General features: G+C 48.4%; 1 protein-coding gene across 1 annotated transcript in view; it reads left to right on the plus strand.

The window, feature by feature from the left end:
- The first annotated feature begins 2,649 nt into the window (after positions 1-2,649).
- MAT2B (methionine adenosyltransferase 2 non-catalytic beta subunit) overlaps positions 2,650-25,089 on the plus strand; it is a 331,869-nt gene continuing 309,429 nt past the window's right edge. The window contains exon 1 of the mRNA XM_086931408.1: positions 2,650-3,093. Coding sequence (XP_086787534.1) covers positions 3,067-3,093 — 27 coding nt within the window. The 5' untranslated portion in view covers positions 2,650-3,066. The remainder of the gene's footprint in view (positions 3,094-25,089) is intronic.

Here is a 25,089-nt window from a genome sequence, read left to right on the forward strand (position 1 = left end):
ACTGTTTCAAGCTTTCAAGCTTTATTCTGCTTTTCTTCCTTGAACATCAGCGACTGGCCGTGCCCGGCATGGGACTTGAACCCTCCACCCTCATTATGCATGCAGATACTTTGTGAATATATATATAAAGGTGGTGTTTGGGGCAGTGAGGTGTAAACATTGGTGTTGGCACTTTAGAATGAAAAGAAGACTACACCTCACAGTGTAGGTACTCAGGCAATAAAGATTTAGGAAACTGCCCAATGTTTCCACTGGCAGTGCAGATGACACTTTCTGGGTTTCTCACTCTTGCACATGGCTCAAAGTAGACAAGCACTGGCGTTGCCAATAGGTCTCGCAGTAGGAAAGTTGGAGCTATTACAATTGCAAATAACAATGCCTTTTATTTTTGTTTTCATTTAAAAAACATAAAGGGCTTTGTCATTTACAAAACCAATAGCTCCAACTTTCCTACTGCGAGACCTATTGGCAACGCCAGTGCTTGTTATATATAAGCAGCTTCAAGGACTCCCCATGTTTAATGTTTAAACTTCCAATTACCTCACATTTCAACTTTGCTGCAAACTAATCAGGTTCTGAGCTATACTATTCTCCCCTGGAGCCATGTGCTAAACTCAGTTAGAAAAATATTGTATTCTGTGGCGCGCTTACCGTGGCAATTATTATTTCAACTGCAAATTCGACAATTCATGGCAAAGTCCTTTCATAATTATCTTAGTTGCGAGTCCGTCCTGCGGACAAGCTGCATTCTGCTCCTGCTCTTCTTGTCGACAAACGCTTCACTACATGATGACAAATGCTTGCCTTAATTACCCCACATCCCATCAGCTGCGTTCTCACGTGACATGCGAACTGCTGCTGAACTCCTCCCCAAACTACTGAAGCTGCACGGCCTCTCGCACTGTTGCTCCTCTCATGAACTACATTGCCCAGAATACCTCTGTAATCATGTCTACTACGGTCCGGGTTACCCGCCCAAATTATTTACTCGCTGCTAAAATATGTAAGCCCTGAAGCTATTAAAGTGCAATTTATACAGTTAAAATCGTCCAACAACTGCTGCATATATGCTTTGTGCTAAAAGATGTTTGCCACTCACAAAAAGGGTCCCATTCTCAAGTCCAATTTATTACATGTAAACGTGATCAAATGTGGCAGGGAAACACAACTCCTGTGTCCACGATTTTGATAACTATGTCCCATTAATTCTTAACACTTGACTCTTCATCCTGGATGCAACCTCTCCGGTTAGGGCGGAAAGTTAATTCAGAAACATGTATATAGTGGAGAGATGCACACCTTTTCTTCCTTTATTCTTCAACAATGCTTGTAAATTCTACTTTAAACCTTGTCGGCGTGCTCGCTCTCCGCGCTCCGCCCATTTGTGCTGCAAACAAGTCAAAACACAAGGGGAACACGTTGTTTGTACTTTAGAAACCCCCGAAGATGGGATTATTCCCGAAATGCATTGGGTGACTTGCAATAAAAACGTGGCATGAGGAAGCAGTGTTTCTCCTGTGTTTTTTGAAAAGCAAAGGAACTATGAAAATGGGTATAATGGATTGAAGACAAACAGAGAAGGATGAACATTACTGGTTAAAATTTGGAATAAATAAATGGTTGATCAAGAATTTAATTCATTAAATTCATTATAATAGGCTGTGCAGCTAGACAGAAACGTGTTCCCCTTGTGTTTTGAATTATTTTGAATGGGCCAGTGCTCACAGATACTGAGTCCCGGCACTTCTTATTTGTATCCCTGCTAGTACCGGCACTTCTCTACTGCTTAGGAGAGTACCAATACTCTTGATACTCTTATCACTGGCTGTTAGTACTGGTGAGCACTAGGCTGTCATGGTTGGAACCTATCTGACAGCCAAGGCGCTTCTATAGTCCTGAGCAGAGCAGCTGTTGAAACATTAAGCGTGGGATCATGTGTATGATGATGTCCCTGTGTTCACCATCACACTGTGCTTGACAGTGGAGGGCCCATTAAGGCCCTGTGCTGTTAATCACGATCACACTAGTGTGTGAATTTGTGCAAACACATATGGAGGCAGCACATGGACAGCAGCAATTTAGAAAATCATGCGCTGTAAGGAGTTTTTAATTGTTTTAATCCCACCTGAGACTTTTTCCGAGTTTTTGCTTATGTCTGTGCGCTTGTCGACTTGTGTTTGTGCCTGTTTTTCTGTGAGAGAAATGTGTGAGAATCAGGATACTCAGTAGATTTTAGAACTAGAGAGAGAGAGAGAGTCCCTGCCACACCTCTAGCTCATATTAATGAGTACCTGCTCTTATTTTCCCCCCATTTAAAGCAGTGTACATACTTTCATTTTGGTTTCTTTTGGTAGATAGCTGTGTTTTTACAATCCTAAAAGTGTCTGGGTACAAGTCCAGAGGCGGAACTAGAGTGTAATTTTGGGAGGGGGTATCTCCTCCAGCAATAGACAGAGTGAAGATGCAGGAGCTCTTAGAAGGGGTGAGAGAACAACAAAGCCTCATTACCAAGTAAATGTTCTTTTAAAGACCTGCTAAGTACTCGGTGCGGCTGTGTGTGCGCGCCCAGGAAGCTGTCTCAGCCCGACTGACACACAAGGAGGGGGAGTTGAGGCCCTTTGAGCCCAATGGGTGTTGCGCGCCTGCAAATGACAGACTGAAAAGCAAGAGGTTAGGGATGGACGACCTGCACAAAGCATGAGACCATTTGATAAGAGCGTACGAAGGGGTACTATGAATAAATTATAGAGAACGGCAGTCCCGATTGGCCAGTTGTCGGCCCTTCCTCCTCTGACTTCAAACGCACTAGTCTAGCTCTGAACAGGACTTAAAATTACTCGTCATTCTTTTGTTTCGGGTTTTTTCTTTAAAAGAATTAAGCGGGGTGGTGGCTAGAAGGCGAGGTGGGTGAGCCTGTCTGCTGTCGCAGGTCAGCTGAAATCGCCATTGTGCCCTCTGGTGCTGACTCTGCAGGGCGGACAAAGGATCGAGTGAGCCGAGCCCGGCTCAGCAGCAGCAGCACTCGGCGCTGGAGCCTGGGGCGCGCTTCCCTCCTGATCCACAGCAATGCCGCGGCGGCCTGAAATGGAGCAGGTAAGATGACAGATGACACTCCCTGGGCTCGAGTGCGGTATGATGTTGTGTGCTTAGTTAACCTTCCCGCTTGTCTCACTCTTGTCAAGGTCTCTGCTCCGCGAGGTCTTCCAGAAGAGAGAGGGTCGGGGCGAGACTGGAGTTTCATATTTCCAGCACCTGCCAACGGGGCTAGAGAGTTGCCATTTGTTTAACTGGGATAGGAAAAGCACTTTATGTTGGTGTCCGAATTATTCAGTGTTTGGCATCTGTTGAAACATTCCAAACAGAACACCAGGGTTTTAATTAACTCCCACGACCACGCGTACGTGTGTGGTGTCAGATTAGCTAAAGGTGTGATAAGTGTGTTTATTTACCTACGTACTAACACAAATTAATGAAGTAACTAAAAATAAAGCTATAACCTCTAAAGTTAAGAGAAATGTGTAAACCTACAGCGTCTTGAATTGCAAAATGTGTAACCAGAAACGCTAGGCGCAAAACTCGGATTTCCCCACTTGACCAAATTCTGTGATTCTCAGCCCGTCGCTCTACTGCTCTGTGTATAATTTCCCGTCATCAGCATCCAGTTCCTCAAACTGACTTACTTCAATGCACCCTCAGTGCATTGAAGTAATTCAGTTCAGGACCTGCCCTTTACAAACACGTCACCTCTATAGGGTCTATAGCAGGGGTCTCCAACCTCTTCTTTAATAAGAGCTACTTATGTTCAATGACAATTATCCAGTGCTACAGTAAGTGATATGATAGTCCATCCAAGGGTGTCAGCAGTGATCACATCAGTGCAGTCGGCAGGGCTGCCAGCAGTAAAGTAAAAGAACACTTTCAATGTCGAATGCATCTACGTGGGCATCACAGCAGCCACAGCTGCTATTCCCTGACACTAAGGTAATATATGAGTAATCTCTCCAACTCAAATAGCTAATTTATTTTGGAAATTGAACCATTTTTCTCCAAACACCAGCTTATGAGTTCTGAAAATGCACACATTTTCGTCTAAAATACATGCTTTTTAATTTTGGCACACTAATAATAATGTAACCAAGCAAGGCTTTCGTGTTAGTAGTTAGTAGTCTGAGATGCACAAAGGCAAGGTACTCGCAGGTATCTGGAGAGCTAATGGTAGCTTACAAGTTACTCGTTCGAGACCCCCTGGTCTATATTAAATCTGGCCTCACATTTATATATGCTTTCCACAGCATTACAAAACTGGCACATTTTGGGTAACCCATGGCAAAGTCGTCAGGGCATGGGGGTATTTATTCTTGAATGTGTCGTGTTTTGAACACCTACTTCCATAGGCATCAATCAATTCAGCAGCATGTATGTACTTATCTGAACTTTTGGAGAAAAAAATCACTTTAAGGAGTCATATTTTTTCTTTGTATTTGTTGCCGGAATTTCATCATGTGCTGCACCAAACCCTGTCTGTGCTCTCCCTACGGTTAGAGGTGTCATCTTGAGAATATGAAGGCCCCAGGCAAGACACACTACAGGGCTCGGAGAGGGGATCCCGCCACACGCGTTCGGAGAGCCGCACACGGCCTGGGGTCCGCTTGACAGGAACCGCAACCGGTACCCTCTCGCTATACTCACATAGTACTCGTTTAGAGAACAGGATAAAACCCTTTTATATGAAATATATCGGGTGACCTCCGAGCCCCTCTAAGACACGATACCTACAAATATAAACAAGGATTGTAATCGTTGCTGCATACACTCATACCGAGTGTCATTGGTCAAGGGCCCGGCTGGGTCGGAATTATCACCAGCTTAGCGACCTTTTGACGTTTACACGGCCATCTAGCCCTGAGGAATGCGATGAAACACGTGTTGGCTGGCTGTATACTGCATTAAAGACTCCAAGATTCACTCGTCTGCTGGAGTTCTGTTACCTCTGTCATTTGGTTTTTAATTTGATGTGATATTGTTACTTAACAATTTATAGACCTAATTTAGAGTGCATCGGCAATCCGTGTAAGTAGAGATTCTGTCGATTTTGAACTTTCAACGTTTTACTATTTTCAAACTCGCTCAAAACCCCCTGCATTACCTCATTGCTTTTTAGGTCTTGTCTATTACATCCCGAAGGGGTGGTAGGCGAGATTTATAGTAAGGCTTCTGAAAAGTCTAACCAACATCTGATCGCGTACAGTTCATGTGTGAGCAAGGCGCGTGCACAGGAATTTGCTCCCCCTACCCCTCCCACAAAGCAAGACAAGACAAGACAAGAACATCAAAGCGACCATGGCCACTCTGATTCCATTTGCCACCAGCCACTTCACGCGCTCCGCAGGTCATAAACAGGACCATCTGCTTGTGAATCGGAATGCTGGCATTGTTGCCCAGCCCCCCTCCCAGCACTGCCTTTCCTCTGCCATTCTATGGTTTCCAATACGTCTTACTAAAAGTGCACTTTCCCTGCTCCCTAACACAGGCTTCTCCACTATAACCCGCTTTTCGTTAATTTTACTCAGCTCTCATCTTTAACCCAGCCCACAGACACACACACACGCGCACACACACACACACAAAAACACACAAAAACACACACACACCCCCCGCCCCCCCGCCGCGCAATGCAGAGAGTTTCACTGACACTTTCACTTTAAATCGGTTCTGTAAACGCAAAATGCGTTCATTGATTGTAACATGTCTAAAAGTATTTTAAGGTAAATTTCACACCGTTTTGATTTAAAGTGGAACAATGCATGTGCCTAAATAGTAGTACAGCTTTTTCGGATGAAATTGGCGGCGAAAACTCTCAGTGAGAAAATTGGTCTCAAGAACCAAGAAAAGTTTTGGTGGTGTAATTTTGCAGCACTCATTTTAAAAAATCGTAAATCCTACTTGCTACAAATAAATATAACTTAATTTGAGCACGAATTGTGAAATGTTAAAAGTCACACTGACAACAACAATGCTTTTGCTAGGTGGAAGTTTAATGTGTCACATCACAGCACGCAAGAATTTTTTTTGGGGGGGGAATAGTTGTGCAAGCACGAGGTGCCTAATTGACAGCGTGCTCTTACCGTGTGAACGGAAACATAACATTTTGCAATCCCTAATGTTTAGGAATGTACGGAGTGAGTGCTCGGAGAACAGACGTCTCGCGGAATGACAGATGAGAACAGCATGGGGGAAATTCTCATTTTAATTTTAAAACGGCTCTTGGGATGGCTTCATGGCGGAGGAATGCGCCTAGCCCGTATCATTTCATTCTATCGGACCTGAACCTGCGCCAAGTAAATGAAAACAACTGCTTTCAAAGACACCGTGGCCCAACCTCACTCACCCTCACACCATCACCCTCACACCATCACCCTCACACACCCTCACTCACCTTCACACCCTCACACACCTTCACACCCTCACACACCCTCACCCTCATACACCCTCACTCACCCTCACCCCCTCACCCCCTCACAACCCTCTCACCCACCCTCATCCCCTCTCACCCACCCTCACATACCCCCACCCTCACACCCCCTCACCCTCACACTGTTAGGGGTTTGAGAGCAGCTACGAGAATTAGGCATTGACATGTGTTTACATAGCCACCCCGTGTCTCTTTTCCCTCACTCCCCCATAGAACAACATAGACGGCTCTTTAGAGACGATCCCTTAATCACGTAAAGGGACGCTCTACCGTGAAGCAGGCGCTTGGCTTACTGCCGTGACCACGCCCCCTTTCCAGTTCCTGTTTGTTGCTAATGACCCTCGCTCCTAGCGTGGCGCTTGTTTGCTGGTTCCAACCCGAATCCCCCCGCTCTCCAAAGAATTGCTTTCGGGGAGATTGCCGAGACAGCTTCATCGGGGCGGACTTCTCCGCCTACCTCCTTTTCAAGCCCTCGGGTAACAAGGAACCGGGTCACTATTTCTTTCGGTACCGCTCGGTGCACTTCTCGGCTTGGAAGCTGAAGTTTGTTTTCTTTGCCTTTTGTCATACTTTACCCCTCACACCCCTCACCCTCACACCTCCTCACACACCCTCACACACCCTTACCCTCACACGCCCTCACTCTCACACACCCTCACACACCCTCACACACCCTCACTCACCCTCACACCACCTCACCCTCATGCCCCCTCACACACCCTCTCACCCTCACACACCCTCTCACCCTCACACATCCACTCACCCTCACACACCCGCTCACCCACTCTCACCTTCACATCCCCTCACACTCACACCCCCTCACACACCCTCACCCAATCACCCTCACCCCTGTCACCCTCACCCTTCCTCACCCTCACACCCCCTCACTGACCCTCTCACCCACCCTCACCCACCCTCTCACCCTCACACACCCTCTCATCCTCACACACCCTCTCACCCACCATCACTCACCCTCACACTCCCTCACCATCACACCCGCTCACCCTCATGCACCCTCACTCACCCTCACACCCCTCACACTCACACCCCTCACACTCACTCCCTCACCCTCACACCCCCCTCACCCTCACACTCCCTCACTCACCCTCCCCCTCACTCTCACACACCCCTCCCCCTCACTCTCACACACCCCCCCCCCCCTCACTCTCACACCCCCTCACTCACACCACCTCACTCTCACACCGCCTCACCCTCACACCCCCTCACCCACCCTCACACACTACAACCCTCACACACACTCACTCACCCTCTCACCCACCCACACCCTCTCACCCTCACCCTCACAACCCTCACACCCTCACCCCATCACCCTCACCCCTGTCACCCTCACCCTCCCTCACCCTCACATACCCTCACCCTCTCACCCACCCTTACCCACCCTCTCACCCTCACACACCCTCTCATCCTCACACACCCTCTCACCCTCGCACACCCTCTCACTCACCCTCACACCCCCCTCACACCCCCTCACCCCCTCACCCACCCTCACCCTCACACAATCCCTCACCCTCACACCCCCTCACCCCCCACACCCCCTCACCCTCACACCCTCACACCCTCGCACCCTCACACACCCTCTCACCCCCTCACCCTTACACACCCTCACCCCCTCACCCTCACACACCCTCACCCTCAAACACCCTCACCCTCACACTCCCTCACACCCTCACCCTCACACCCCGCACCCCCCTCACACACCCTCAACCCGTCACATCACCCCCATCATCCTCCCCCTCCCTCCCCCTCTCTCGCCATCACACCCCCTCACCCCCCCTCACCCTCACACCCCCTTACCTTCACACCCCCTCACACACCCTCACTCTCACCCTCACACACCCTCACACCACCTCACCCTCACACCCCCTCACCCACTCCCTCACCCTCACTCACCCTCTCACCCGCCCCCTCACCCTCACACATCCTCACACACCCTCTCACCCTCACACATCCTCTCACCCTCACACCCCCTCACCCCCTTACCCTCACACATGCACTCACCCTCACACCCCCTCACCCTACCCCCTCCTCACCCTCCCCCTCAACCTCACACACCCCACTCTCACACACCCTAACCCTCACACACCCTCACTCACCCTCTCACCCACACCCTCTCACCAGTGCTTAATTTGTAAAATATGAAGTGCAGGTGCTGAAATGTTTGTCGGAGGCCACACCCACTGTTTTCTGGCCCCACCCACTCCCTCCACTGGCCCCACCCACTTACTCTATTAGCTCCACCCACATCTTCAAGTGGCACTGCTAAAAGTCAAATATAATACCTGATCTGAATTTCAGAATGTACAACACTGAACAACACATACATGAGCGTGTGAGATGTGCTGAAGACAACATGGAGGTTGTGCGCCTTTAAACCTTGCTATCAATCCCAGCGCCGAACGGAGGTGACAGCCAGTGCAGTGATCCTTGGCAAGTCACTTCACCTCTCTCTGCTTCTTGTGACCAAAAGCTGGAGTGCAGAGACACAAATATTTGAACCCAGGTGTGCCGGTTCCATTTAATAATAAATTAGATATTCACAAAACATTTGCAAGTTCGCTTGAAATTTAAAACCTCTGTGACAGACTCAACAATTGGTAAGTAATAAGAGGCAGCTGCTCTGCCATGGTGGGGGCTGGGGAATGTATAGGGAGTGAGGGTAAGGGTCCTCCGACATCCAGAAGTGTGCATTCAACAACCCTTTTGTGCTGTGTGTAATCTCGGCTCACACTGGGGAAAGTTGATCAAATGAACAGGTGAAGGTGTAATACTCTTGCAGGTATTCCGGAAGCAGGAGTGGAGAGCTGCTCAGGTGAGGCGACATGCTTCTTTATATGTTATATCCCGATATGAATTATTTTATTATGGAATGCAGTGTGTGTTTTCGCTGAGGCCATCATCGGACAGCACTGGTAGTGTATTCTGTTCTTTGTGTCAAGCGGGTGTTATCCTCATCACACGGGGGCCTATGGGAGGAGAATATATGGGGTAATGTGAAGGGCCAGCATGCCTGTGAAGCTTGCCTGGTCAAGAAATGAGCACAGACCGGTATCAGATGCTCTAAATGGTAGACTCAAGACAACAAGCCATACATCCATGGGTGACATTGGTACAAACCAGTACAACGCCGAAACAGGCCTCTCCTCCAAGAAATATTGGCACAGATGCAAATATCGATATCAGGAAATTTCTCAGACGGTCAGTCTCTTTGAGAGGCAGGCAGGGCTGTGAGCGAAGTCAGTTACTCCCGTATCACCTGACATGTGACGGACTGTGTCCGCTTGCCTTTCAGAGCCATTGGCCTCTTAGAAAATTCAAACTGTGTGAGGAACCACACGACAGAAGACTAGAGGCATTCACAAAAGTTCTAAAGTGCATTTGCAAATGTTTTGTGAAAACCTAATTAAGCTAAACTCCGGGAGTAAGATCCGAAAATTGACTTGCATCAACGTAATAAACATTCCTTGCATCATAATAAATGTGTTGCTCTGTTCAGAATATTGCAATGATACAATGCGTGCCATGCTGAAATGAGGGGTGCCAGTGCCATGGTGCTTGTGGTGATAGTGGTTTGTGAGAGGCACTGCTTACATTCTATTCCCTAACACAGGAGGTACGAGGCGAGATCTGTCAGACGCCATTTGCCAAAGAAAGACAGGCAGCTGCGCCAGACTCGTGCGCTTTTATAACTCCAGATTGCTGTTAGATTAGAAACTAGGGTGCCACTGCCACGAAGCCTGTGAAGCAGCCACGACACACGAAGCCCTACAATTACAAAGAGCCCTGACATGAAATGAGCCCGAGCCACTATTGTGGGATTAGGCCCGAGTCCAGGTAAACCTAAGTGACTGTGACATCCGCCAGTGCACTCTCCTGCCTTTCATGTCTCATATCACACACAGCACCCTTCTCCGGTGTGGCGCTGGCACCTCAGTGCCTCGGTTTGTGATGGCCCGCCCGGGTATTTGATGTCTGTAAAATTTAAATGATGATCCTCATTAGGAAAATCACTCTCCCCGCACCATTCTTATGCTCTCGGACGGACGGTGTCTGGACGCCCGGTGATGGCATTCGGCATAAATTGGCATCCCTAGTTAGCTCAGCTGGCTTCGCTTACCTAGTTAGATAGTTTACAAATTACAATTGATTCAATTACTGCTGCAGCTTAACTTAAAACTTTGCTTTGCTTACCGTTATTTGTGGTGGGCCGGTCTGCAGGGACACGCAAACTGCTAGCTTAGCTAGCTGCACTGACTGCTCAGTTGTGTACTTCTGCGTGCTGCCTGCTTGCTACCAGGCCGCCGCAGTCTGCAGTCGACCGTCCTAAGGCTGTAGACAGTCCTAGCCTAGGCTGCCGGTGCCACACCAGAACAGACACAGTTTAACTTGCAGCAGGACTCAGGAGGACAGGACAGCCCAGCTCTGCCCTTCGGCTTCGTGGTCGTCGTAGGCCGTGGCATGGGGGGCTCCCCGGGGCTGCCGCCTGCCGATGTAACTGCGCAGGTTATGCTGGGGCATGGCAACTGGTGGCAACTAGTAGCCTGTCTGAGCCAAAGTGAAACACATCTGCGGCTGCGCGCGCTACCGCGCGCACACAGGACAGCCCCTGCCTACCCCCATCAGAACCTCCAGCCGGGCCCCGCTGCCCGCCCAAATACATCATTGTGCGCATTCTGAACTTCTGCGGCCCGCCCACCCTCTGCAAAGTCAAACAGAAACTGTCAACAACTCTCTGCGTCCACCATGATGATGAAACGAAACTTGGCTGCTGGCACATATTTATATATATATCTATATATTTAATTTCAGTATTACTATACTATTATTCATTATATATTCTCTCTTGGCCTGGGCAGGGGCTACCTATCATTCTCACGTGATTATTACTGTTTGAGAAGAAATGTGAATTGCGGGCCACTCACTCGCAAATTGCAACTTGCACTCGCATTTAAACGCCCTGACGCCGTCGCCGGTGGTGATGACAGTATGACTCACACACTGCACTCGGCGGCCGGTGGGATAATTACACATCATGAAACACGATGCGGCCGCCGGCCGGGCCTGTGGCTGCACAGAGACAGTACTGTACAAAGGTATATTTTTATTTTTACAAAAATAAATCATCAATGTGGGTGTGCGCGCAGTGCGCACAGATGCGTAGCCCCGGCCCTGATATTTAAGTGCCGGTGCTAAGCACCGGAAAGCACCGGCACAAATTAAGCACTGCCTCTCACCCTCACACACCCTCACCCTCACATCCCCACCCTCACACCCCCTCACCATCACACCCCTTCACACCCTCACATCCCCCTCACACCCTCACATCCCCCTCACACACCCCCTCACCCTCACATCCCCCCTCACACACCCCCTCACACCCACACACCCTCACCCTCACACACCCTCACGCTCACACCCTCACCCTCACACCCCTCACCCTCACACCCCCTCACCCTCACCCCTGTCACCCTCACCCACCCTCTCACCCTCACACACCTTCTCACCCACCCTCACCCCCTCACCCTCACACAGCTTCACCCTCACACACCCCCTCACCCTCACACACACCCTCACCCTTACACCCCCTCACCCTCCACCCCCTCACCCTCACACCCCCTCACCCTCACCCTCCCTAACCCTCACACCCCTCACTCTCCCTAACCCTCACAACCCTCACTCTCACACCCCCTCACTCTCAAACCCCCTCACATCCCCTCACCCACACACCCTCACAACCACTCAGCCTCACACCCCATCACCCTCACACCCCATCACCCTCACACCTCCTCACCCTCACACACCCTCACACACCCTTACCCTAACACACCCTCACTCACCCTCTCACCCACCCACACCCCCTCACCCTCACACCCCCTCACACCCACACACCCTCACCCCATCACCCTCACCCCTGTCACCCTCACCCTAACACCCCCTCACTCTCACTCACCCTCATTCACCCTCTCACCCACCCTCTCACCCACCCTCTAACCCTCACACACCCTCTCATCCTCACACACCCTCTCACCCTCATGAACCCTCTCACCCACCCTCACTCACCCTCACACCCCCTCACCCTCACACCCCCTCACCCTCACCCACCCTCACTCTCACCCACCCTCACTCTCACACAATCCTTCACCCTCACACCCCCTCACCCTCACACTCCCTCACCCACACCCCCTCCCCCTCACCCCCCCTCACCCTCACACACCCTCACACACCGCTCACCCTCACACACCCTCACTCACCCTCACACACCCTCACCCTCATACCCCTCAAACTCACACTCACCCCCTCACCCTCACACTCCCTCACTCCCCCTCACTCTCACACCACCTCACCCTCACACCCCCTCACCCAACCTCACACACTCTAACCCTCACACACCCTCATTCACCCTCTCACCCACCCACACCCTCTCACCCTCACACCCCTCACCCTCACACCCCTCACCCTCACACACCCTCACCCCCACACACCCTCACCCCCACACACCCTCACCCCATCACCCTCACCCTAACACCCTCACCCTAACACCCCCTCACTCTCACTCACCCTCTCACCCACCCTCTCACCCACCCTCTCACCCTCACACACCCTCTCATCCTCACACACCCTCTCATCCTCATGCACCCTCTCACCCACCTCACTCACCCTCACACCCCCTCACCCACCCTCACCCTCACACAATCCTTCACCCTCACACCCCCTCACCCCCACACTCCCACACCCCCTCACCCCCCACACCCCCTCACCCCCCACACCCCCTCACCCCCCACACCCCCTCACACCCCATCACCCTCACACCCCATCACCCTCACACCTCCTCACCCTCACACACCCTCACACACCCTTACCCTAACACACCCTCACTCACCCTCTCACCCACCCACACCCCCTCACCCTCACACCCCCTCACACCCTCACACCCACACACCCTCACCCCATCACCCTCACCCCTGTCACCCTCACCCCTGTCACCCTCACCCCTGTCACCCTCACCCTAACACCCCCTCACTCTCACTCACCCTCACTCACCCTCTCACCCACCCTCTAACCCTCACACACCCTCTCATCCTCACACACCCTCTCACCCTCATGCACCCTCTCACCCACCCTCACTCACCCTCACTCACCCTCACACCCCCTCACCCTCACACCCCCTCACCCTCACCCACCCTCACTCTCACCCACCCTCACTCTCACACAATCCTTCACCCTCACACCCCCTCACCCTCACCCCCTCCCCCTCACCCCCCTCACCCTCACACACCCTCACACACCACTCACCCTCACACACCCTCACTCACCCTCACACACCTCACCCTCATACCCCTCAAACTCACACTCACCCCCTCACCCTCACACTCCCTCACTCCCTCACACCCCCTCACTCTCACACCACCTCACCCTCACACCCCCTCACCCAACCTCACACACTCTAACCCTCACACACCCTCATTCACCCTCTCACCCACCCACACCCTCTCACCCTCACACCCCTCACCCCCCTCACCCTCACACACCCTCACCCCCACACACCCTCACCCCATCACCCTCACCCCATCACCCTCACCCTAACACCCCCTCACTCTCACTCACCCTCTCACTCACCCTCTCACCCACCCTCTCACCCACCCTCTCACCCTCACACACCCTCTCATCCTCACACACCCTCTCATCCTCATGCACCCTCTCACCCACCTCACTCACCCTCACACCCCCTCACCCACCCTCACCCTCACACAATCCTTCATCCTCACACCCCCTCACCCTCACACTCCCTCACCCACACTCCCTCACCCCCCAACACCCCCTCACCCCCAACACCCCCTCACCCCCTCACCCCCCACACCCCCTCATACCCTCTCACCCTCACACCCTCTCACCCTCACACACCCTCTCACCCTCACACACCCTCTCACCCTCACACACCCTCACACCCCCTCACCCTCACACCCTCTCACCCTCACACCCTCACCCTCACACACCCTCACCCCCCTCACCCTCACACACCCTCACCCCGTCACCATCACCCCGTCATCCTCCCCCTCCCTCCCCCTCACCCTCCCTCACCCTCACACACCCTCACACCCCCTCACCCTCACACCCACTCACCCTCACACCCCCTCACCCTCAGACCTCTTGCCCTCACACACCCTCGCCCTCACACACCCTCACTCACCCTCACACACCCTCACACACCCTCACTCACCCTCACACCCCCTCACCCTCACACCCCCTCACCCTCACACACCGTCACCCTCACACACCGTCACCCTCACACACCGTCACCCTCACACACCCGCTCACCCACCCTCACTCACCCACCCTCACTCACCCTGACTCCCTCACCCTCACACACCCTCACCAGCATAGCATAACAAAACACAGCATAGCATAACAAAAAAACATAGCATAGCAAAACACAACAAAGCATAGCATATCAAAACATAGCATAACATAACAATACATAGCATAACATAACAAAACATAGCATAACATAAAAAAACAAAGCATAGCATAGCAAAACACAACAAAACGTAGCATAGCATAACAAAACACATCAAAACATAGCATAGCATAACATAACAAACCATAGCATAGCATAACAAAACACACCATAGCATAGCATAACAAAGCTTGGCATGGCATAGCATAACAAAACATAGCATAGCATAGCATAATAAAACAGCATAGCATAACAAAGCATAGCATAGCAAAACACTACAAAGCATAGCATAACAAAAGACAACAAAACATAGCATAGCATAACAAAACAAAACATAGCATAGCATAACAAAACAAAGCATAGGATAGCAAAACTAAACATAGCATAGCATAACAAAACATAGCATAACAAAACATAGCATAACATAACAAAACATAGCATAACATAACAAAACATAGCATAACAAAACATAGCATAACAAAACACGACAACACATAGCAAAACAAAACGTAGCAAAACACAACAAAACGTAGCATAGCATAACAAAACACAACAAAACATAGCAAAACAAAACATATAATAGCATAGTAAAACATAGCGTAGCATACCAAACACAGCAAAACCTAGCATAATAAAACATAGCATAGCAAAACATAGCATAACAAAACATATCATAGCATAACAAAACACAGCATAGCATAACAAATCAAAGCATAGGATAGCAAAACATAGCATAGCATAACAAAACAAAACATAGGATAGCTAAACAAAACATAGAATACAGCATCACTCAGCACCACCACAGCATCCCTTAGGGGCACCACAACATCACTCAGGGGCACCACAACATCACTATGCGCTACTACAGCATCACTGAACGCCACAGCATCACTCGTTCGCCATCACAACATTACTCAGCGCCACCATAGCATCAATCTGTGCAACCATTCAACAACAACTAGTTCAAATATGTTCTCTCAATGTTTCAAGCTTTATTACAAATGTAACAAAACAATGGTAATATTTCACTTCTGTTCTTGGATTTTCGTCACAATAAAATACACTGAACATAATCTTCACAAAAGTTATTTACAAAAGTTTAAGTTATTGCCATTTTAAATTACAATAACTTTTATTTACGTATTAATTATTGTAAAACAATTAAAGCCATTGTTATTTATAATATCAGTACATGTAAGTCACGTAAATACAACACATATTGCATTACAAATGCTATAGGTGTCACATTTGCAAAAGTTATAACTATTGGCATTGTAAATGACAAAGCTATTAATTTCGCTATTTTGAAAAACAAAACATAAATAAAAATGTGTCATTTACAATACCAATAGCTCACACTTTCCTAATGCGAGACCTATTGCATTGCAAATGCTTGATTATGTTTTCAATACCCTGAAAGACAAACTCGTAGCAACTTTGGATGTCTGAAAACCAAGGCATCAGCGTGACTCGGGTCCGTCCCCATCCGCGATTGTTTTTAATTAATAACACGACAATCTACTTGACTGAAATAGTCATACAGCGATAGTAATTTCGGAAATATCTGCTGCAAAATGGTCCTCTATTTATTGCAAGAATGTGTTTTTCATGCTACTGTTGAAATCTGCAGTCTCTGTGAGACCGTAAACCTCGAAGATTGGCGCACTTGCACCCGCGAAATACGTTCACCCCTAGGTCGTACCCCGAAATTTGGCGTAGCATACTTGTCACTCTTGGACACTAAAAAGGCTAACACGAGTGTCCGGCTAATGTTAACATCCGTTAGCAGCGCTTTTGAAATGCTTCTAATGAGCACGATTAATAAGCCGTTCAGACATGGGTATGATTAATACGCCATGTTTTTAGGCACAGCGGGTTTTTTCTTTATTTTTTAATAATTCTAAATGCTCAGATTATATAGCGCTCCCCAGTCCACAGCTCCGCTTTCCCCATTAGCCCCCACCCCTCCCTGTCTAATGTAGCCCAGTAGAGGCCCGCAGCCGGATTAGAGTGCGCTATCTTTCGCTGGCAGTCCGTTCGGAAATGGTACATTCCAGTGAGGCTGGAAGTGGGGCACAGTGCAGGTGCTGAAGCTATAAACGCGACTGTGCACGTGACGCAAGTTGATAAGGTTTCGTGCCTTGTTCAGTACTTGGCAGCAACTTTTGAAAAAGTTAGCCTATCTAAAATCCGATAGTTATTGCAAATTATATTCGCGTGAAAGGCAAAGGCCTGTTGTCTGCGGTGTCCCGGTTTTACTGTGCAGCACTAGCCCAAGGCCAGAAACGGCTGCGGCATGGGACCCAAGCACGAGGATGCTACTTCCGCCAGTTTAATGAACTGTCAAATGAATTCATTAATATGCATTGTAGTGTGCTCCCAGTTACTTGACTCATTTAATTATGGAACAGACATTTCATTCTGAAATGTTTTACGCGGAAGTGCCATAATACACCCCCTCACACTGCGCCCACAAAATGAGCACCCCTCTGAGCATTCATGAAAGACACCTACAAGTGTTCCACATCGACTGCTTTCCTCCGAATTCCCCAATCCAAATCTACTCACTAGGGTTTATCATGGTCGCTAAAATTGCTTCGTTGATATGTTGGCCCATGCCAAGGAAGCAATGGAAGCCACCATCTACCAACTCCATTTGATGAAGTAAATGAAACGCCCATTGTCTCCCAATGTTTGACCTGCCATGGTTGTGTGCCGCATTAGATTTGGAAATGCAGGGGCATATTATCAAGCAGGGCGATAGGCAATTATCGCCGCTTTAGTGGCCGTTTTCGGCCGCTAAACGGCGATAATTCTATCGCCCTATTAGCAAGCTGTCGCTAACTGATGTTAGCGACAGCTTTTAGGCGATAGCGAGCGGTTTGGGGCCCGCTTTGCATGTCAGTGATGTATATCGCTAATGACATGCAAAGTGGGCGTACCCAACCAGTTAGCGACTGAAAGCAGTCGCTAACGTCACTATCGCCTATTAGCAAGGCAGGCGTAAGGATGAAAATATTCGCGCTAAGCGCGAATATCTCCAAATGTTAACACCTGCCCAGATCAGTTCTTAGCCATGTTATCCAACGGGAGGTGGATAACATGGCTAAGAGCATTTCGTCGCTAATGCGTGAATATCGCTGTATTCTCAGCGATATTCACCCATTTCACCGCTATCCCTGGATATTTTAGCACAATGGAGAAAAACATTGCTAATAGCATGTTTTCTCCGCTAACATATCCAGCGATAGGCAGCAATAAAAAAATATGCTCTAAGCGCATTTTGCGATAAATATCGCTATTCCTTGGTAATATGCCCAGCAGTATTAGCAGGATTCCCTTGGTTCACCTTCGGTCCCCCAGATGCAGGCTTGCCTTCGCTTATCACCTCAGTAATTGACTCCAGAAATTCCAGCCGCATCAACCTTTCAAATCTTCCCTGGGTCCTCCTGGGAGCCACAGTCAACCTCAGATTGGCATGGTCAAACCTAAAGTTCTACACACACAGGAACCTTTTTGGTGCGCTTTCCAGCCAGACATTCACAACCGAAATCTGCCACGTTGAGGACTACGTGAAAGTCTTTCCCATGCACCGGTGCAGCAATTGAAATACATTTATACCCATCTTTGCATTGAGCCACTCATGTATTTTTGCTAAAATTGTATAACTTTTCCTAATCCATAAATTAATTTGTGGCTGAACCTAGTCCTGGGCTTTGTTTAAAAATACCTTGCCTTTTCCTGATCGTTTCCTCCACTTCCTTTCTCTAACTCTGTGCTTTACCTATACTAATCATTTTCAAGAACGTCGCTCGGACTTTTGTATCTTGTCATTCTTCTGCAAATAAACAGTGTTGAATAAAGCTAAAATAGGCATTGATTAATATGCAGTCGATAAGTCAAAGGAAACAAGTCAAAACTGGACTTGGTCCTTCCCTCCAGTTTCGATCTCCAAAGAAAGCACACAGGACTTCACCGTGCCTCTAGGTCTCGCTCCCTTTCCATGGGGAGCCAATTCCAACCTTGATCCCAATGCACTCTGAATTTTCGGGACTGAAGGCAGTCACATCAGATCAAATCCTTTAGAGAGGCAATGCTGCACACCTTTACCACAATTTTGGCTCATATCTGTGCTGGTCCATTGGATGTTCACGTTGGCACTCATCAGACAGTGCCGACCTGCCTTCCTAAAGCTGTAATATTTGAATGATGGACCTGTGACTGAACATATCGCCAAATATCTGAAAGGGGTGGTTAGACACTGCTTGACAATGGAAGGTTCCCCCCCCCCCCCCACCCCTTTTTAAACTGTCTGAGTGCTTTTTAAATCTATTTTTTCAAATCATCTTGATGTAATGTATGTCTTTTTAACATGTATTGTACTTTTATGGTTTCATGTCTTTTTTTAATCGAATAAAGCGTATTCTGACTGTCTGAATAAGCCAAATTTATATTGAGTGAGGCTTTTTCTCAATCCCGATATGGCGTGGCCAGTACTCAGTGCCTCTGCACAGAAATGCTGTGGTCTGGGTCAGTCTTGCACAGACACTGCAACCAAATATTTTGCTCTGACTCCGGGAGTCGGCCACATGGAGACGATAATTGGGGTTATATGGACCAGTTTGCTCCCCCTTATGAAGAGGATAACTTAAGTGGATCTGCAACATGTCAATGAAGTGGATATCTCACTCAATACTGGGTTGGTTTCACTTCCCAGACCAGTGACTGGGGATAGAGCATCATTTATGACACTCATCAGTTGAGCTGCGGTAGTCCTGGACCTCTGCCTTACTACTATGTAGGTAAAAACATGGCTTCACACTGAAACCCTTCAGCCTGGCAAGAAACTTTCTGAACCTTTTCTGCCCTTCAATGAGCCTTCACTGACTCACTTTTTAGCACTTGGATAAAACCATGTTCTTGCCTTGGGCCAATCTCCAAGCTGCACTTCGCCATAGACCAGCTCCAGGCAACCATGATTTTGTAACCAAGCATCCAGCTCCTGAGAATTGGTGGTGCAGGCGTCCACCGGCACAGAGAACCATTGTACCTTTCCACTACTCCAGACAGTCAACACTCATGTAAAGTTTTGGCAAGAGAATGTTTTCATCCACCAGCCTTGCCTAGAGGTCAGTCGGTACAAGCTGCTTTCTGGTGTTCAACCCCCATGCGCGCTGGGACATGATTGATGAGATCCTAATGCTAGTCCAAGAGGACGTACAAACTTCCTTGGCTCAACCATTCAGGGTGGCAGGGATATTTGAAAATGTGTCATCTGGTCAGGCCTAGACACTACTGATTGTCTACAACAGGTACCGAGTCAAGTGTGGTGCTTTCATGTCAAGCTTGGAAGAGGTCCATAGGCTTCTTTAAGGACATCAACGCATGGACATGCCTTACGACCGTTCTTACCAGTTATGCAAAAAAGCAAACTCCCTGGAGCATTTTAAAGAGAATCGAGCCACGGAGTGCTCATTCTGCAGCAGTTCAGCCATTTCCAACAGTTTCTCTTTTCAGGCATATGCCAAGTTCTTGGCGTATCTGATAGGGACTTCTAGCTGCAGATTCCTTATCTTAGAATTTTCCCCAGGCATCAGGCTGGAGCTGGAAAAATGTTGTGAGCATTACCCCTGTCTCTCAGCAGGTGGTGTAGATCGGCTAAAATAACTATTCCCACTCCAGTGAGTTCAACTGTTGCACTCACTGGAGTGGGAATAGTAATTTTTACCCTCCCGCTATCCAACGATTTCCCTACTGTTGCACTCAGGCTGTCATTAAAAGCCTTTCTACCCTCCATCAAGGGAATGCTAATGCATCTGTTCACAGACAACACCACTGCCATGTGGTACTGAAATAAACAGCGGGGTGGGGTCATGGACCCTTTGTCAAGAGACCTTATGTCTCTGGGCATGGCTGTAACATTAGGGCATTTCCCTGGTGGTTTAACACCTGGCTGGCTCTCTGAATGCCATAGTAGGATAATTCCATTGAAGATGCCTAGTAGATCACAAATGGGGTCTCCATCCAGAGGTGGTGGAAGGTCTCTTTCAACAGTGGGGAGATCCTTAGATCTGTTGGCCACCGCAGAGAACTAACAATGTCAGCAGTTCTGGGTGCTGGAGTTTCCAAGGTGGCTCTTGCTCAGAGACTCTTCATCTCGAGTAGAACTGTATCTGCCCATACAACTACTGCCCAGAGTTCTCTAGATTAGGAGTGTTCTGGCCCAAGTCATCTTTGTGGTTCCGGACTGGACTTCGAGGATTTGGAATCCTGAGCTTTTGAGCATGGCCTTCAGTCATCTGATCAGGCTGCCTAATCAGGAGAATCTTCTGTCACAGGGGTGGGTACTCCACCCGAACCTGTCAACAATCACCTTATTGTGTGGTGATTAAGCAGTCACAGCCTTCGATCTTCTGCCCAAAGCTCGCAATGGTATTCTGGCAGCCAGGCATCTCTCCACCAATACGGTATACACCTGCTGTTGTGGCAAGTTTGTGGCATGTATAAAGTTCAGCGAAGGGTTATGAGATTGTTCAGAAAATAATGGTGCTCTACAGGTAGTGGTCAGGGGGTAATTTGTGAAGTTCAAATGGTTGGTGCTTCTTGATCTGAGAAAACCCTTGTCTCAGAGAAAGGAAGGGGAGAGGATCTCAACCTTCTGTGTATATGAAAGCAATGTCAAGCGCACACAACCAGCATCAGTTGATAGTTTTGAGTTTTGTAATCGTTCAATGCCTAAGATAAGATCAAACTCCAATGTTTTTAACCTATTAGGTGTTTATTCATCCAGTGTGAATATTTGTTTCACAAGAAGACCAGCCGACACGTGTTTCGTCACGTCATGCCAAAACTCAAAACTATCAACAGATGCTGGTTGTGTGCGCTTGACATTGCTTTCAAGTTTGTGGCATGGTATGTAGAACAGCAGGTTGACTCCCTTTCGGCTCCCCTTTCTCGGGTCTTCACTTTCTTTCCCTTGCCCAGCAGGGCTCTGATCTGGGAACCTTAAAGGGTTGTTTTTCTGCTAATTCTGTTTTTCGGCTGTTGCCTGACCAGCCCTCCCTCTTCAAATCCCCTATTGTACATAGGTTCTTGAAAAGTTTGCAATAGGTTTCCTCCTTCTCTTTATCATGCCTCAGTGGTACCTTAATCTCATCCTGATGTGCGCTCCCTTTGAACCCTTGCACAACTATCCTCAAAGGCACCTCTCCATCAATACTGGCCTTCCTGGTGGTAATAACATCTGCTCGGAGGGTCAGTGACTTTCAGGATTTCTCAACGAAGCCTTCATACCTGCACACCCACCCATTCAAACTTGTTCTACGAACTAGAACCTATTTTCTTTCAACAGTTGTCACTACCTTTCATGTAGGCCAGTCCATCACCCGTTCTACACTGACTGCACCAAAGAGTTCCAGGTTGACAACCAACTCTTCGTGGGATATGTCGGAGTGAAAAAGGGAAAGGCAATACAGAAGTGGACAGTCTCACAATGGTTGGGAGCCTGCATGCTCATTCCATGAGAGCCAAGGCTGAGGTCACAGTTAACAAACGGAGTCCTGGACATCTTCCAGGCAGCAACATGGGCACCTCTGCAAATGTTCTCTAACACTACTACCTCGACAGTCAGGTCCATTGGGACAGGCACTTTGCCTGGTCGATCCTGCAGGACTTTTTGGTATGAAATTGTTTTGCAGACCCTCCTCAGGAGGTATTGCTTGGGTATCTATTCTAAGGTAAGGAGTCTGCACCTGGAAGTCTCTATCAGATGGGCAAGTTACTTACCTTCGGTAATGCCTTATCTGATAGAGACCACAGATTCCTTACTAAGCCACCTATGCTCCCCGATCCCTGAACAGATTTTTAGGTTTAGTTTTTTCCTTTTTTCAGGGCCCTAGTTTTGCACACCAGTGGTCGGTGTTCTTCGTGGCTTCACGCTCCTGGCGTGGAAAGTCACGAAAAGTAACTGACGCTAGCGCGCTGGGATGGCACCTATATATGCACCGTGCACGTCACTTCCAGCTCAGACGATGGCATGCAAAGCCAATCGGGATAAGGTAAGGAATCTGCATCTAGATAGTCTTTACCAGAAACGTTGTTACCACAGGTAAGTAACTTATCCATCAGTAGCACCAGGCGCCCGCTCAACAGGCCTCCCTGATCTGTTGTGGACCCAACAGACAATGACCAGGCCATTAGGAACTGAGTGCATGTCGGGCAACGGCCCCCAATAATTTTCAAAACTACTTTAGCGAGCCACTGGTGACACACAACTAGCCAGGAGACCGGGTCTGCCACTTCCTCAAGGGGTGGTAGAGCATTATGTCTTAAAGGTGGGTCTTTCAAATCATCCAAAGGATCTATGCCCTGCCATTTCTTTTCCATCTGTCACCTACATCTTTCAATGGACCATTTGTCTATTTTGAATCAGTGGGTGTAGGCTCTTTGGGCCACCGGAGCCCAAGAGATGGTCTCAGATTTGGATGTGAGGACTAGCTCTTAGTGCTACTACTTACTTGTGCTGAAGGACAGAGTGATTGTCTTCTTTTGGATCTTTGCCCTCATCGCCTTCCTGCCAAACAACCAATTGAAGATGCTCACACAGGTCCAAGTTTTGTGTCCTGGATCCAGGAGACACTATGGTGGCATTGGACCTACAGGATGTCTATTTTGCTATACCCGTCCTGCAAGTCTACAGGCGCTATTTGCGATTCAAGGTGGGCCACGAGAACGTTCAGTTCAGTGTGCTCCCTTTAGGAGTCACCACTGTCCCTCAGGTGTTCACAAAAGTAATGGTGGAGATCCCTGTCCATATTCGGAGGTCGGGGTACCAGTCTTCACATACCTTGACGACTACCTTCTAAAGACAGGCTCGCTAAAGTTAGTCACAGACCACCTTCAGATGACGGCGGACCTACTGACATTGCTGGGGTTTTTGATAGCCTGCCAAAGTCAAACCAGACTTCTTCGCAGAGGCTTCCTTTAATCCTAGCCATCCTGGATATGGTGCACTTTTGGGCCTCTCCTCTGCACCAAATAGCCCAGGATAGGGTGTTGAAGCGCTTTTTTTTGTGACAAGTAGCACACTACTCCGGAACTTACAAAGGATTAGTGTTGAATTAGTATAGTGAAATATGAAAGTAATTTGGGAGTGGTGGATATTAGTCAGTTATTTGGATTGAGAGGGATACAAGAGGGAAAAAAGGTTTGCATTTATATAGTGCTTGTTACCCCTAAAGGGGTGTTGAAGCACTTTCTCGGTGAGTAGCACGCTACTCCGGAACACATAAGGATTAGTGGTGAATTAGTATAGTGAAATATGAAAGTAATTTGAGTGGTGGATATTAATCAGTTATTTGGATTGAGAAGGATAGCGGAGGGATAAAGGAGGTAAAAAAGTTTGCATTTATATAGCACTTCTTACCCCTGTTGGGGGTGTTGAAGCGCTTTTTCAGTGAGTAGCACGCAATTCCGGAATCCATAAAGGATTAATGGTGAATTAGTATGGTGAAATATGAAAGTAATTTGAGTAGTGGATATTAGTCCGTTATTTGTATTGAGAAGGATAGCAGAGGGATAGAAGAGAGAAAAATGGTTGCATTTATATAGTGCATGCTACCCCTAATGAGGAATTGAAGCACTTTTTTCGTCGAGTAGCACGCTTCTCAGAACCCAAAAAGGATTAGTGGTGAATTAGTATAGTGAAATATGAAATTTGATAAATGGAAATGTTAGTTTGATATTTTGATTGAAAAGGATAGTGGAGGCATAGAAGTAATGACTGAGGCTGTGATATCACACACCACATGGACAACATGGACCGGATTCAATATAGTGTTCCTCCCCTCCCACTGCCACAGGCTCAGAATCTCTTTAGTGTATCCTTCGAAGCCCATACCCACCTTGTCGGAGGCAAGATCTAACATTTTCTGCTGGGTGGAAGATAAGTTCAGTCAAGTGTGTCCTAGAGACTGTCCAGTGGGGTCACACCCTGCACATTACGTTTCACACTGCTGCACCTTTCTCCAGCCTCAGAACAGTTGACAGAGAGCCGCATGCCCCTTTTGCAGCAGAAAGTGTTAGCCATTTTTTACCAAAGGATCATAGAGAGGGTGCTGGCATCCTATTTAGGATTTGGTTGTTG

This window comes from Lissotriton vulgaris, chromosome 7 (assembly GCF_964263255.1).
Source record: "Lissotriton vulgaris chromosome 7, aLisVul1.2, whole genome shotgun sequence".
NCBI lineage: Eukaryota > Metazoa > Chordata > Amphibia > Caudata > Salamandridae > Lissotriton > Lissotriton vulgaris.